Genomic DNA, 13223 nt, shown 5'->3' with positions numbered 1-13223 from the left:
TTTATCCTTTTTAAGTAAACATATTATGTTGTATATTCCCACTTTTTATTTCATTGCTTCTATATATCTATTAAACAAGTTTAAAAATTATTTATTAAATTATAATTAGAAGAGAGGCATGGCATTAGACAAGTGGTGATGGCGTGCAGGGGGTGCGTAGATGGGTGACAAAGCAGCGATTGCATGCAACGACCAGCGGCACAAAAGCGGCAGCCGAACGAATTTGTTTTTCTGGACTTATTACATACCCCACAAAGGAGAGAACGCCCCAAAGCGACCTCACGTGGTTGGAAGCAGAGTGTGACAACTCAATCCACGCATTGGGGTTTCAAAAAAAAAATCCACGCATTGGTTTGTTTTGCGACTGAACGGCACGATACGCGGTTGATTTTCGGAAGAAATCAACCGATTTAATTTAAATGTTTTCCTTTTTTAGCACGAGTAGTCTCGTCATTTTCTTAGCGCAAAAAACTAAGCTTTCTTGATCATTGACTATGTTTACAGGGATTGCATTTGCATCTGAATCATTTGGAATGACTAACCAAGTATGCCTACCCTAAGTGAGGGAAATGCCAAACCTAGATAGCCATGAGCTTCAAAACAATTCATGCTGAAAAACACAAGAAGAAAAACCTGTAGAGTTTTTTTTCATGAATGATGCCACCATAATTCCCTTGTGCCCCTTCCTATACATGGTTGACAACTTGCTTGCAATCAGAGGCAATGTCAAGATGTTGCATCCTCAGGTCTTGTGACAAAGATAGTGACTCCCTACACGCGAGCGCCTCTAGCAACAACTGCTCGATCACTCCACGAACAACCAAAAGATCCAAGACCCCAAATAGCCACCTCCACGGTCGCGTCAGGTTGCCGCTGCAGCTCCGATGTTATGATCAATACTCCCTCCATCCCAATTTTTTTGTCTAGATAAGATAAGAATTTTAGAGTGGAGGGAGTATTACTTTAACAAACCCCTCCGGAGAGGGGATCCATCTTGCTTGCGATCTAGTCCTTGCCATTGATCTTACTATACTGTAAATGGGGTTTCTCTTCTGCCGTTCATTAATTCGAGAAACAAACCAAAGCGCTTACATTGTGAAAACAACAAATAGCAGTGTGACATTGTTATGGTTGGTAGCATCTGGACACCTTTATAATACGTTGGACCGTGGTTCTCAAGTTGCGACGGATGTGTTCTCGTTTTTCGCCGATTCGCCGCTCTTCACGTGTGGGTGCAGTAGCATTTTATTTCGTCAACAGGAATGAAAAGAAAATGCCATTATCTAGAGTTGTGTTTAGTCCTTGACCATAGGTCCATACCATTTGCCATTGGCTTTGAAATTTGGATCCAGATACCACACTAACACCAAAAAAGAAAACCCCCTCCGCTGTGAGCCACATAGACCGGGGGAGGCACTCGTGTCCGCCTCATGGTCGCGGGATGCCGAGGCCCATGACGTAGCCCGGCCCACCGAGTCGTGGCCACCCACTACTATATGCGTGGATACGGCCGCCTCATCAGCCGGCGCAGCAAGCAGCAGCAATGGCGCGCCTGCTCCTCCCCCAATCTTAGACCACAATCTGAGAAAAGAACTCGACGACTAATTCTGGCTGATTCTGAAGAAAGCTAATTCTGGGGAAGTTTCCCAAAAGCTGATTTTGGAGAATCAAAAGCTAGAAAGAACTGGGTCTAGGAACCATGTAAGACAAGAATAATGGATGCCCGACATAAATTAGAAATTACTACTCCCTTCGTTCGAAATTACTTGTCGCACAAAGATATAAAAATGGATGTATCTAGAACTAACATACATCTAGATACATCCATTCATATGACAAGTATTTCCGGACGGAGTGAGTAGTAAACAAGGAATCCAAGATTAAGAACCATTCTTTGTATTGAGAGGGGGCTATAATCAGTTGATTTGTGTGAGCAATATTGGTGGTGGAAGAATGTATGGCAATTTGCCGATGTTGTTCCCAAGGAGAAGGAGAAAACGAGAGATTAGGAGAGATAAAAGGGAGAGATTAACAAACTGGTTAAGCAAAAGGATCATGCTACCCTTATGTCGGCCACTAACCGATATGGAACACCGTAAAGCTTTTAGTGGGTAGGGGTAGGGAAGCAAACCTACGGGAGAATAAACCACACTTATGTATTTCTTATCACATTGGCAGGAGAAACTCGAGGTAAAAGAACGAATTTCATAATGTAGATCTTATGAGTTATGAACAATAATTTCTTATTTATTTTTTGTCAACTAGCATATTTTTTCGTATCATAGAATAAACCACTCGCGAACCAATCCGTGATTGAATGGTTAGGAGGAACATCATATTGGTGGTGGAAGAATGGGATTTCTCTTCGATGGTCATCCTTTTCTTGCTGTAAAGATGAAATGAGATTTTTCTTTTCTTTTGAACTGCTTACATTGAGAAACAGCAAAGAGCAACGTGACATTGTTGTGATTGGTAGCATCTGATGTTGACACATCCTCTCTAATACGTTGCACCATGGTTCTCAAGTTGCGATGCATATGTTGTCGTTTTTTCGCCGATTCGCCGCTCTTCACGTGTGGGTGCAGCAGCATTTTATGCCGTCAACAGGAACGAAAAGGAAATGCCACTATTTAGAGTTGTGTTTGGTCCATGCGACCGTGACCATACCCATTTGTCATTGCTTTGATATTTGGATCCAGATACCACACCAACACACACACCCAAAAAAAAAAAAAAAAACTCCCTCTGGTGTGAGCCACACAGACCGGGGGGGCACTCGTGTCCGGCTCGTGGTCGCGGGATGGCGAGGCCCACGACGTAGCCCGGCCCACCGAGCCGTGGCCACCAACTATTATATGCGTGGATACGGCCGCCTCACCCGCCGGCGCAGCAAGCGGCAGCAGAGGCGGCAGCAGCAATGGCGCGCCTGCTCCTCCCCCAATGCTGCTGCGGCCTCACGCCCCTGCCCCGCCCGCGCCGCGCCGTCGCGCTCCCTCCCTCGCCGGCCCTCCTCGCCTCCGCCGCGCCCCGCCGCGCGCTCTCGCTCCGCGTGGCCGTCGCCGCGCCCACCCGGCTCGTCACCGCCGAGGACGACGGCTCCGGCTCCTCCTCCCGTGCCGCCGCGGGGCAGGACGGTGGCGAGGATCCGGCCGCCGGGTTCGACCCCGGCGCGCCGCCGCCGTTCGGGCTGGCGGACATCCGCGCCGCCATCCCCAAGCACTGCTGGGTCAAGGACCCCTGGCGCTCCATGGGGTACGTCGTGCGCGACGTCGTCGTCGTGCTCGCCCTCGCCGCCGCCGCCGCCCGCCTCGACAGCTGGCTCGCCTGGCCCGTCTACTGGGCCGCCCAGGGCACCATGTTCTGGGCGCTCTTCGTCCTCGGACACGACTGGTGCGTCCCCTCTCCGGCTTGAATTCCTCCGTCCTTGCAATCAGTTTTGCTGTCCAGAGGAAGAGGAGCTCACCGTCTCTCTCTTTCCATGGTGGGTGGTCTGCTGCTGCAGCGGCCATGGGAGCTTCTCCAACAACCCCAAGCTCAACAGCGTCGTCGGCCACATCCTCCACTCCTCCATCCTCGTGCCTTACAATGGCTGGTACGCACGCATCAACGCCTTCTCACACCTCGATTCTCTTCTTGCTGATGATGAATGTTGCAATAGCTGTGGCCTGTCAGTTTATCATGGTGTCAGTAAAAATGTCTCTTTTCCAATCAAACCCGCAGGAGGATTAGCCACAGGACGCACCACCAGAACCACGGCCACGTCGAGAAGGACGAGTCCTGGCACCCGGTACGTGGGCTACATAGATTCCAATTTGTTGCTGCATACTTTGCTTATGTTCTCTACTGTATATATGAATTTTACTAACCCGGGGTGACCATGTCTTGAATCAATTGTTGCGCAAATTGCAGCTCCCGGAGAAGCTGTACAGAAGCCTGGACAGTTCCACTCGGAAGCTTCGGTTCGCGCTACCGTTCCCGATGCTCGCCTACCCATTCTACTTGGTGAGACCAAACAAGCCTAAATGACCTTTTGTCCTACTTAATTTTGCTGATTGAATTGCTCACAAAGTGACATATGTCTTGTAAAATTTGATTGCTGACTGTATCTGTTTGTGTTCAACCTGTCCAGTGGTCAAGGAGTCCAGGGAAGTCAGGCTCGCATTTCCACCCGAGCAGCGATTTGTTCCAGCCGAACGAGAAGAACGACATACTGACGTCGACGACATGCTGGCTTGCCATGGCTGGCCTGCTCGCTGGGCTCACTGCCGTGATGGGGCCCCTTCAGATACTCAAGCTCTACGCCGTCCCCTACTGGGTATGTGGTGTGTGGTATCTAGTCGTGTTGCATTTGTAGCCTTACTTCCTGCCAAAAGTTCTGATTCTTGTGGATAGGTGGATTGGGTTGTGCCCTGTTGTGGGGGTGGCCAGCAGCTTACGAAGTTTCCTTGCTGAATTTTCCTACAGATTTTTGTTATGTGGCTGGACTTTGTCACCTACCTGCACCACCACGGCCACAACGACAAGCTTCCCTGGTATCGCGGAAAGGTAAAATTAACAGAGCTACAATCTCTGGAATTGCAAGTTAGATTGCTTAATCTGCATAGCATTGTGCTAAAACTATTGCGTTGACATGGTGTGATGTTTGTATAGTTGCTAATTGAAGATAACTCTTTAAAGCTGTCAGAGATCAGATAAAACTTAGGACTGAACCGTCTGAATAAACAATAAGCGTGACCTCCTTTACTTGATGAAAGAGGTTTTTGGGGGGCAAACATAAAAGAGGTGAAGTTACTACCGTGTTTTAGTACTAGTCTCAAAACAGCGAAGTTACAGAGTTAGTACTGAACATAAGATATCAGAAGCCACCTTCTCAGCCATCCATGACAACTGGAAGATAATGTGAGGCCTATCTAGCCACAGAAATCACCCATTGTGGTCCATACGTTGGGCTGCATCTTTCACTGTCCGTCTTCTGTACATATATGTCATGTGTATATGTGTGGTAGTTATTCAAAGTAATTCACTTTTCGGTGGAAAAGGCATACCTTACCGCCTTCTGTCACAGGCAGCGTCCAATCGGAAATTGAAAAACTGCGAGCATTTCCATCTTCTCTCAAAAAGGGATACCAACTTCTGATTAAAAATAAATAACTTCAGATTCACGTTTGTCATTGCTCGAACCTTTCAAGGAATACTACCCCTGTATGTTATCACTGAGATATTGTCTGTGTTGTTGTGTGAACTAGGCATGGAGCTATCTGCGTGGGGGCCTGACAACGCTTGACAGGGACTACGGGTGGCTCAACAACATCCACCACGACATCGGGACTCACGTGATCCACCATCTTTTCCCGCAAATCCCGCATTACCATCTAGTGGAGGCGGTAAGAATGGAACCCCTTGACGTTATTCTATGGCCGTCTAGTTGTCTTATCAGGAACCTTACCTAAACAGATCCATGGTCTTGGTTGTGCTTTGTCTTGCAGACCGAGGCGGCGAAGCCAGTGCTAGGGAAGTACTACAGGGAGCCGGACAAGTCCGGCCCGTTCCCGTTCCACCTGTTTGGTGCGCTGGCGCGGAGCATGAAGAGTGACCACTACGTCAGCGACACCGGAGACATAATCTACTACCAAACTGACCCAAAACTCGCTGCCGGTGCACACACATCCGATTAACAACATCAAGCATACTCTTTGAGCGGAGGCTGCTCGCTATAACCTGACCGATTAGCCCTCTGCCGCCTCGCCTTGCCAAGTTCCTCAGTATCCGGCAATTCAAGCAGGTGGACGGCACGGATGCTAGCCTGGCATATTGGGTTTTTGGTTGTACAATAGGCTTGAAGCCATGGTAGAATAGATTATGTGTTTGTAAGAAACAAGTGATTCTTTGGACCAGAGCCACGCAGATCTTGAAAGATTGGACAAACTTGTTATGAAATCCCGGGTCCGCTAACACCAGCGGTTCCGGCCCACATGCGTCAACAGGCCCAATCGGAGAGCAACACCGACTTATGACAGGCCTTGGACCCTCTCCCTCCAAAAGACTAGTCTGTTAGGAGGGGACACCCTCACCCTTATAAGTCGTGTTATGTCTTCTCCCACAACCGATGTGGGACTAAACTCAACAAAACTTGCCTGATTAAGGGGCATTCTTTGTTTGATACTACATCACTGTTATACACTTATAGAGCAGTATTTTTGTCAGCTGGTCCATATGCATATACTATTGCTGTGAAGATCTCAGCTTAACTCCAGATCTTTGCACTAACATGTGAAATGTAGAATTTACGCGTGAATCTTTGTCATGAATTTTGTTGTATCTGTCCTAGTGGTCAGTTGTCCTCTTCAGAACGCAGTGTTGGCTCATTGCTGACCACAGCGTGTGGTTGTCTGCCTGCAGATGGGGTCATATGGGTTCTGTGATCCTTAGCTTAGTCCTTGACTTTCTGTGGTCCTTCTTTTCTTCTTAGAATGATCCTCAGATTTATGTTGAAAACACACCATGCTACCATTGAAATTCTAGCTTAGCTCTGTGTTACCATCGAAGCACCCATCAGGTTGTCGTCGTTCAGCGGAGACTCAGAGATAGTAGTACGAGTTTGAAACTTTGAATGGAGACTCACTAGTCACTAGTATATTCAAATTGCTGGGGAGAGTGATTTCCGAGGCTTCGTAATTTTAAATTAACATAGGGGATCATTGTTCTTTTTTTTCACCATTGACCGGGCGATCTGACCATTCATCTTAGAGAGACGGGGTGCGCTCTTATTGTGTTTGTATCTTCTTGATGCTTCATTCCTAGTCAATGAAATCCATCCTTTGTCGAAAAATCCTAGAGAGGAATGAGCTAGCCTGCCTACCACCCGTTCCACCATTCATGACTTCCCTACCAAATTTCATTATAACATCGAATTTGAAATCGTACGAACTGAAATTCTGAAGCCGATACTATCTTGTTTGATGTCGTCACCGGCTCGCCTTGGTCACGGTCCTCATGATTGACTGCATGATGCTCCTCATACAGGCATGCGCCACGGTTCATTCTGTTAGCCGTGAAGCTGACGTTTCTTACCCGCGTTTCTTCTGTTCTTCTCGCAGGCATGCATCATGCCGGTGGCGGTCAGAGCACCAAAAAGGGAATTGGATTTCTGCAGGTAACAATGCTGTATTCCCCTTGCCTCCGTTATTTTTTTGTGTTGCAAACTGAAATATTTGCAAGTGTCTTCCTGAAGCATTCGTGGGGCTTCCTGTTGTTTACTGAATATTTGCCGTGCCGATTACCTGTTTGGTATACCCAGTTGTTCGGTATAATTGTTCTATCTCTAACTCCAGGAAGTCGCTAGCACTAAACCATGTAGTTGCGCGTATGTTTTCTGATTCGCCGTGTTTACCCAAGAAGAAGAGATAGTTCTGAGATGATTTGATAGTGAGGTGGAAAGAGAATGGCTAAGCCTTGCTTCATGTAGATTACAAGATTTGCTGTGTCTTTGTGTCTTGTTGCTGTCATGTCTACCCAACTCACTGCATGTTGTGCTCATGTGTTACACCGGTTAAACGTGAGAGTTCGCTGCATCGGCCAAGGAAGGCATAAGGAGAATATCACGGGGTTTTCAGTTGGTAAATAATTCGACGAGCGTGTGCCTTTATACATGTCGAACGCCATGAATATTGGATGTGGGTGATAAAAGTGCCACGTGCCGGGCGGTAGGGGGATTGTGGTTCGTTTTCCTCTCTCTCTTTCTCACAGCCATGATTTGGAGCAGTATTTCTTAATTATCACAAGCAAGCTCCGTACACACCGCCTGAGCTCCATGGCATATCACAAACATGTTGTGGGGGGGGGGGGGGGGGGGGAGGGTTCGGTTCTCTTCCTGTTTTGATTTTTTCTTTCATCTCTGTTGTTTTTTCACCAGGTTGTCCTAAAAAAAACAACTCAACTGTCTCACATATTATTGGCTTACCACATAATATGATGTTATTTTGGTGAGGCAAAAAGTATATCTCAAATAAGATCATATATACTAGCTCTATACCATCACATTAATACGTACAATAAAACAGGGTCTAGCATACTCGAAAAAATCACATCCCCTTTGCAACACATGAGCAATTATCTATCTTATTAATATGTAATGTTATGTCGTCCTCTTGTGTTTCGTCCATTCGGCCTAACACCCCATTTGCAAACGATGTGTTCATGCATATTACTTTAATTAGCAAACATGTGATATACGCACAGTGGATACCATCAATTTGAATACGAACGTGCAAGTATGTTCATAAGTGAAAGCCGATATGTGTTTTTCTTTTTGTCACCTAGGTGGGTGAAAGAGAAAGGCCTGAAGTTTTACTGGTTACGGTTAGCAACATAATTTGGTGGGCTATAGGCGTTGGGTTTTGGGTTTCCCAATTTGAGGACGAAATGGCGCCATGTCATGCTGATCAGCTCATGTCAACGTACTCATCATACATTCCTACTTTAAAAAGGAGCAGGTAGCTAGTCAAAGCTAGCGGCGTGCCCATCAGTTTGCAATTGTTGAATGGAGACCCGATGTTGCTAGTATATTCAACATGCTGGAGCTAGTAGTAGTACTCCAGTACAAGTTTCATAAACAAATTTCTGGAATAAATTTGCTGGGGAAAGCGAATTCTGAGGCTTCGCGCTTTTAAATTAACAAAATCGCTGTGTTTTTCAATCCACTGACCAGGCAGTCTGTCTGACCATTCATCTTATCTTAGAGAGGAACGTGCCTACCACTTTGAAATCCTGAACTGAAAACTGAAACTTAAAGTTGAATGGTGGCGTACTGCGCCGGGGTTCCGTCTCGGACCTGGTCTTGCATCAATCTAAGGACATTTCTGCATCAATGTGGAGCGATGTATATCCCCAGTAAGCACAATGAGCTCACATTGTGATGACATTTTTTGAAACTGAAAGCTTGTAATCTAGCATGAAGGTAACACAATAAGCACACATTCGGCCTCCCCACCACCAGAAATAAGATGAATAATCGCTGGATCTCGCCAAGAAGCAGCCAGCACACTTGGCGATTCGGCGGCGGCACCGTTCAGGTCTCTGTTCATCACTAGAACGGATTCGGAGTCAGACAGCAGGACAGAGGCCTCTGGATGTATTTTCAGTTTTTCACGCACGTTCATACGGTCACTGTTCCATCGCCACAACGAAAGGGCAACACTCTGGTGGCCATGCCTTGCCGCTCCTCTCGCAAAATGTACACACATTTCTAGCTCCTCCCTACCATTTCTACTCCGTAGTTCATTTAGATGTGTCCTCGCAGTCGGCGTGTCCGCCCAACGACGACGACGACTCTGTGATGCTCTGCAGCGCCGGGCGCCAGTGCCGCCCTCTGCCTCCGCCGCGGCCCGCGGCGATGCTCCGGTGGTGCCGGTCCTTCTCCAGCCGCTTCCGCTCCTGGTGATCGGCGGGCTGCCTCTGTTCTCCGCTGGCGGCCGTGGTTGCCGCGGTGTCGCCCCTCGGCCTCGGCGGTTGGCGCCGCCGGTGCAGCCGCGGCCGCTCCTGCTCGATCGCCCCCTCGCAGCCGCGCGTCCTCTCCTGCCTCCTCGTCTGCACGGCCTTGCTCACCTCTGCACGCACGCACCACGGGTTGGTCGATCGATTACCAGTCTCCAATGTAAGTAACAGAGGGTTCGGAATACCAGGCGCTGACTGACCTTGGGAGGTGATGAGGCGGTAGACCTGGCCGAGGTGGAGCGTGTCCCGGGGCTTGAGGAGCTTCACCTTGGTTATCCTCGCACCTCCTCCGGCGACGGCGGGGTTGACGTCAACGCCACCGCCAGAGCCGTGATGGAGGACGACGAGCGCGACGTAGTGGCCGGGGTTCCTGCGCATGACGTCCGCCGCGGTGGTCGGCCAGTGGAGGCGCTCGACCTTGCCGTCGCCCGGGTGCTGGATCACCACGGCCGCCGCGTCCGCCGCCTGGCAGTTCCCCATGTCCGTCGGTGCTGCGAGTTCTCGCGTGTGGACTCTGGATTCCGACGAGAAGGACGAGAAGGTGGAGGTTGGGTTGGGATTATATGGAGGAGCCGCCGAGACGAGAGGAGAGGAGTGTGATTAGCGAGGTGGTAAACGAAGCCATTTTAAATCTGCTCCCTTGCGATGCGACGCTGGTTGGTTGCGAGGTGATAAAGCGAAGGAGTCAATCGATCGATCGATCGACTCGATCGCTGATTAATTTATTAGGGTTTCGTAGCAAAATTGGCCGGCCGGGATGGGCATAGAACAACGACAGAGCATGCATATCTAATCACTCCTTGTGCAGGCATGTCGTGGACTCGTGCCATATGGCGACAATGCTGTGCAGGCAGCGGGCAGCTCTAGCTACCAACTGGGCTGCGAAAGGGTCAGTCAGTCAAATGTGAACTGAAGTTTGAACTGGCAAAACGTTTTTTCATGTAGATGTAGATGCATTCTCTCGATACATCCAACGATAGGTGCTGGGACGAAAACACGCCCAAAAGAAACAACAAAGAAAGAGTAAAAGAAAACAAATGCCAACACCAACGGATCATCGAAATCGGAGGAGCCCCGCGACCGCTGCGCCCACCGAGGAACACCCACCAAGCTCCTAGACTCCGAGACGCCGGTACCAATCAACACCTTCAAGAAGGGATGCGACGATGACGCCGCTGCTGCTAAGGGATTCCCCCGGTACGCGGCGAGGGGAAAGGAAGGGTAGCCCCGACGCCCTCCAAGAAGGTTTGGCGACACCCGTAGACGCCACCGCGACGGTGTCGACCAGGCCGACTAGGATTTCTTCCGATCCCAACCTCCACCTCAGGCGCATCGGAGCCTGCCACCAAACCGACCACCACCCCGCGCCAACACAGACTTGAAGCTTCCACGCCGGCTCACCACAGCAACGCAAGGAGGGGTCTGTACGACGAGGAAGAGGAGCCGGGGCTAAGGGTCAACCAGCCCGAGACAAACTCACACGCCGCCACAGCCATAGTCAGCGTCGTCGATCTGTCCGCGGCATAGCAGCAACAAGGGTGCCCACTCGGACCGACGTCACAAAGGAGCAACAAGAAGGGGCACTAACGCGGCGGCAAGCACCACCGCGGACTAGGTCGACCCACTACATGTGCACCACCGACCGTCATCCTCTGCCACGGACCAGATTCGCACTGCTATCTGCAGTCCCGGATCGACCGCTGCCAACCGAGGTAGCAGCCCCGCCCCACCGCCGACCGGGAAGTCCCGAGCAGCACCACAGCGACGGGCGCGCGCTGCCTCGCCGGATCTGCACCGGCCACACGCCCCCGTCGCCCCCGAGAACCTAGCCCCGCACCGTCCGCCATGTCCCGCACCAAATCTAGCCAGGAAGAGGCCAACCCGCCACCACCGAGGCCCTAGCAGCCTACCACGCGCTGACTGCAGCCGCCGTCGTCACCGGGGCGCCCACCACCGCCACGTTGCCGCCGCCAGCCCGAACCCACGCCAGCCCCCACCAGCAGCCAAGGCCACCGACGACAGCACGCCCACGCCGCAGCGGACCGCGCCGCCTGCAGGTAGCACACCGGAGGAGCCTCAGGTCCAGATCTGGAACGAGGGCACCCCCCGCGTCCCTGGACAGACGCGCCCCACCTGACCCGCGGCCGTCCGCGCCACCGCCCAGGGAGCCACCGCCGAGCCGCGACGCCTCGCACCGCAGCGCCGCCCCCGCCCCGCCTAGCTAGGTGCTTCCGCCTGAAGTGGTTGTCCCGCGCCAGCACCCGCCGAGAGGAAGGGATGGGAGGCCCCGCCGCCATCGACGCCGGCCGGGCTTTGCCCGGCGGCGGGGGGGGGGGGGAGGGAAAGGGGAGGAGGAGGGCTGGGGACGGCGGGGTGCGCTATCGCCCCCCCCCCCCCCCCCCCCCGCTCGGGGGAGCGGGCAGGGCCTCCGACCGGGTTTATGCATTTCATATGTATGTCTCCGTGTTTAAATTTATTATGGTGTAGTGTTCTCAACGTAATTTTTGTTAGGGAAATGCTTGCAGCCGGAGCGCCGGCCGAATCGTTCGGCCGATCGCTTGCGGCCCGCGTGCCTGGCAGGCAGCCATGCAACATTTATTTCGCTCAGATTTGCTGCAACCATGTATAGGTTTGCTGCAACTTGAGTTCGTTGGATTTTTGCTACAACCGGCGTTTCACTTTTGTTACAACCGTGTTAATTTTTGCTACAACTAGCATCATTTTTTGTTGCAACCGTTCAGTAAAAAAGTTGCATACATGTTCGTGAGAGTTGCAACCCGAGTTCACCGGATTGTTTTGCTACAACCCTTTTTTTGTTTTGCTACCACGCATCATCAACTTCGTTTTTTTCTATGATCACGTAGATTTTTTTTTTTTTGCTACAATTATTTTTTTGTTGCAACCGTTGACGAAAGTTGCTGCATCGCGTCGAAATTTGCTGCATGAAGAAAAGATGTTGCATGGATATATCTAACGGTACGCCCTGCAGATCTAACGGTCGCGCTGCGACCGACGGAAGCGTTCGCGCCGGCGCATAGTACTGCCCTTTTTATTATGTTTGGATCGTCTTGTACTGCTTCTTACAAAACTTTTATAATAGATATGGTCCTTTCTCTACAAAAAGAAGGAGATCCCCAAATAACTCTTGTGTTTATAAATGTAAATTCTCTAACAACTGACGAAAAAAAATACTACTACTCTATCTATTTCATAATGTATTGTATATTAGTTTTGTCTTAGTTGCGACCGGCGGAAGCATTCGCGCCGGCGCGTCGGTGCATAGTACTGCCCTTTTTATTATGTTTGGATCGTCTTGTACTGCTTCTTACAAAACTTTTATAATAGATATGGTCCTTTCTCTACAAAAAGAAGGAGATCCCCAAATAACTCTTGTGTTTATAAATGTAAATTCTCTAACAACTGACGAAAAAAATACTACTACTCTATCTATTTCATGATGTATTGTATATTAGTTTTGTCTTAGTTCGAACTTTGTAAAGTTTAATCAAGTTTAACGAAGAAGAGAAAATCAACATCCACAAATAGAAAATCAATATTGTTAGGGGCAATGCTACACCTACCAAGAGAATTATGTAAATTTTACCTGGTTAGCCAGTTGGCAGATTATGGTTGAGATTAGGGCGGAGGAGGGGTCCCACCCACTGAAATTAAGGGGGGACATTAGTGAAGGAAAGTTACGTCGTAGGTGTAGGTTTATTGTATTGTTAGAT

At 49.8% G+C, this 13223-nt stretch overlaps 2 protein-coding genes across 2 annotated transcripts; one reads left to right on the top strand and one right to left on the bottom strand.

Moving 5' to 3' along the window:
- Positions 1 to 2893: 2893 nt before the first annotated feature.
- LOC123424595 (omega-3 fatty acid desaturase, chloroplastic-like) lies at positions 2894 to 6203 on the top strand. The gene is made up of 8 exons (XM_045108235.1): positions 2894 to 3390; positions 3503 to 3592; positions 3721 to 3787; positions 3910 to 4002; positions 4130 to 4315; positions 4465 to 4545; positions 5247 to 5384; positions 5487 to 6203. The coding sequence occupies exons 1-8, from the start codon at positions 2918 to 2920 to the stop codon at positions 5673 to 5675; spliced, it is 1317 nt and encodes a 438-aa protein (XP_044964170.1). The 5' UTR covers positions 2894 to 2917; the 3' UTR covers positions 5676 to 6203.
- A 2906-nt stretch (positions 6204 to 9109) lies between these two features.
- On the bottom strand, positions 9110 to 10189 carry LOC123429371. Its single transcript, XM_045113413.1, has 2 exons — positions 9693 to 10189; positions 9110 to 9605 (listed from the first exon to the last, which is right to left on the bottom strand). The coding sequence occupies exons 1-2, from the start codon at positions 9970 to 9972 to the stop codon at positions 9277 to 9279; spliced, it is 609 nt and encodes a 202-aa protein (XP_044969348.1). The 5' UTR covers positions 9973 to 10189; the 3' UTR covers positions 9110 to 9276.
- Between the last annotated feature and the right edge of the window lie 3034 nt (positions 10190 to 13223).

Source organism: Hordeum vulgare, chromosome 2H, assembly GCF_904849725.1.
Source record: "Hordeum vulgare subsp. vulgare chromosome 2H, MorexV3_pseudomolecules_assembly, whole genome shotgun sequence".
In the NCBI taxonomy this organism is placed as follows: Eukaryota; Viridiplantae; Streptophyta; class Magnoliopsida; order Poales; family Poaceae; genus Hordeum; species Hordeum vulgare.
The sequence above is the reverse complement of the archived record's forward strand: the minus strand, read 5'-3'. Positions and strand labels throughout refer to the sequence as shown.

What these genes read in the sequence shown, in the direction of transcription:
- LOC123429371 (XM_045113413.1), bottom strand. Translation starts at nt 9,972, where the DNA reads ATGGGGAACTGCCAGGCGGCGGACGCGGCGGCCGTGGTGATCCAGCAC. An exon ending in CCGCCTCATCACCTCCCAAG is followed by an intron (nt 9,606 to 9,692) that starts GTCAGTCAGCGC and finishes GCGTGCGTGCAG; the next exon opens with AGGTGAGCAAGGCCGTGCAG.
- LOC123424595 (XM_045108235.1), top strand. Translation starts at nt 2,918, where the DNA reads ATGGCGCGCCTGCTCCTCCCCCAATGCTGCTGCGGCCTCACGCCCCTG. An exon ending in TTCGTCCTCGGACACGACTG is followed by an intron (nt 3,391 to 3,502) that starts GTGCGTCCCCTC and finishes CTGCTGCTGCAG; the next exon opens with CGGCCATGGGAGCTTCTCCA. An exon ending in CTCGTGCCTTACAATGGCTG is followed by an intron (nt 3,593 to 3,720) that starts GTACGCACGCAT and finishes TCAAACCCGCAG; the next exon opens with GAGGATTAGCCACAGGACGC.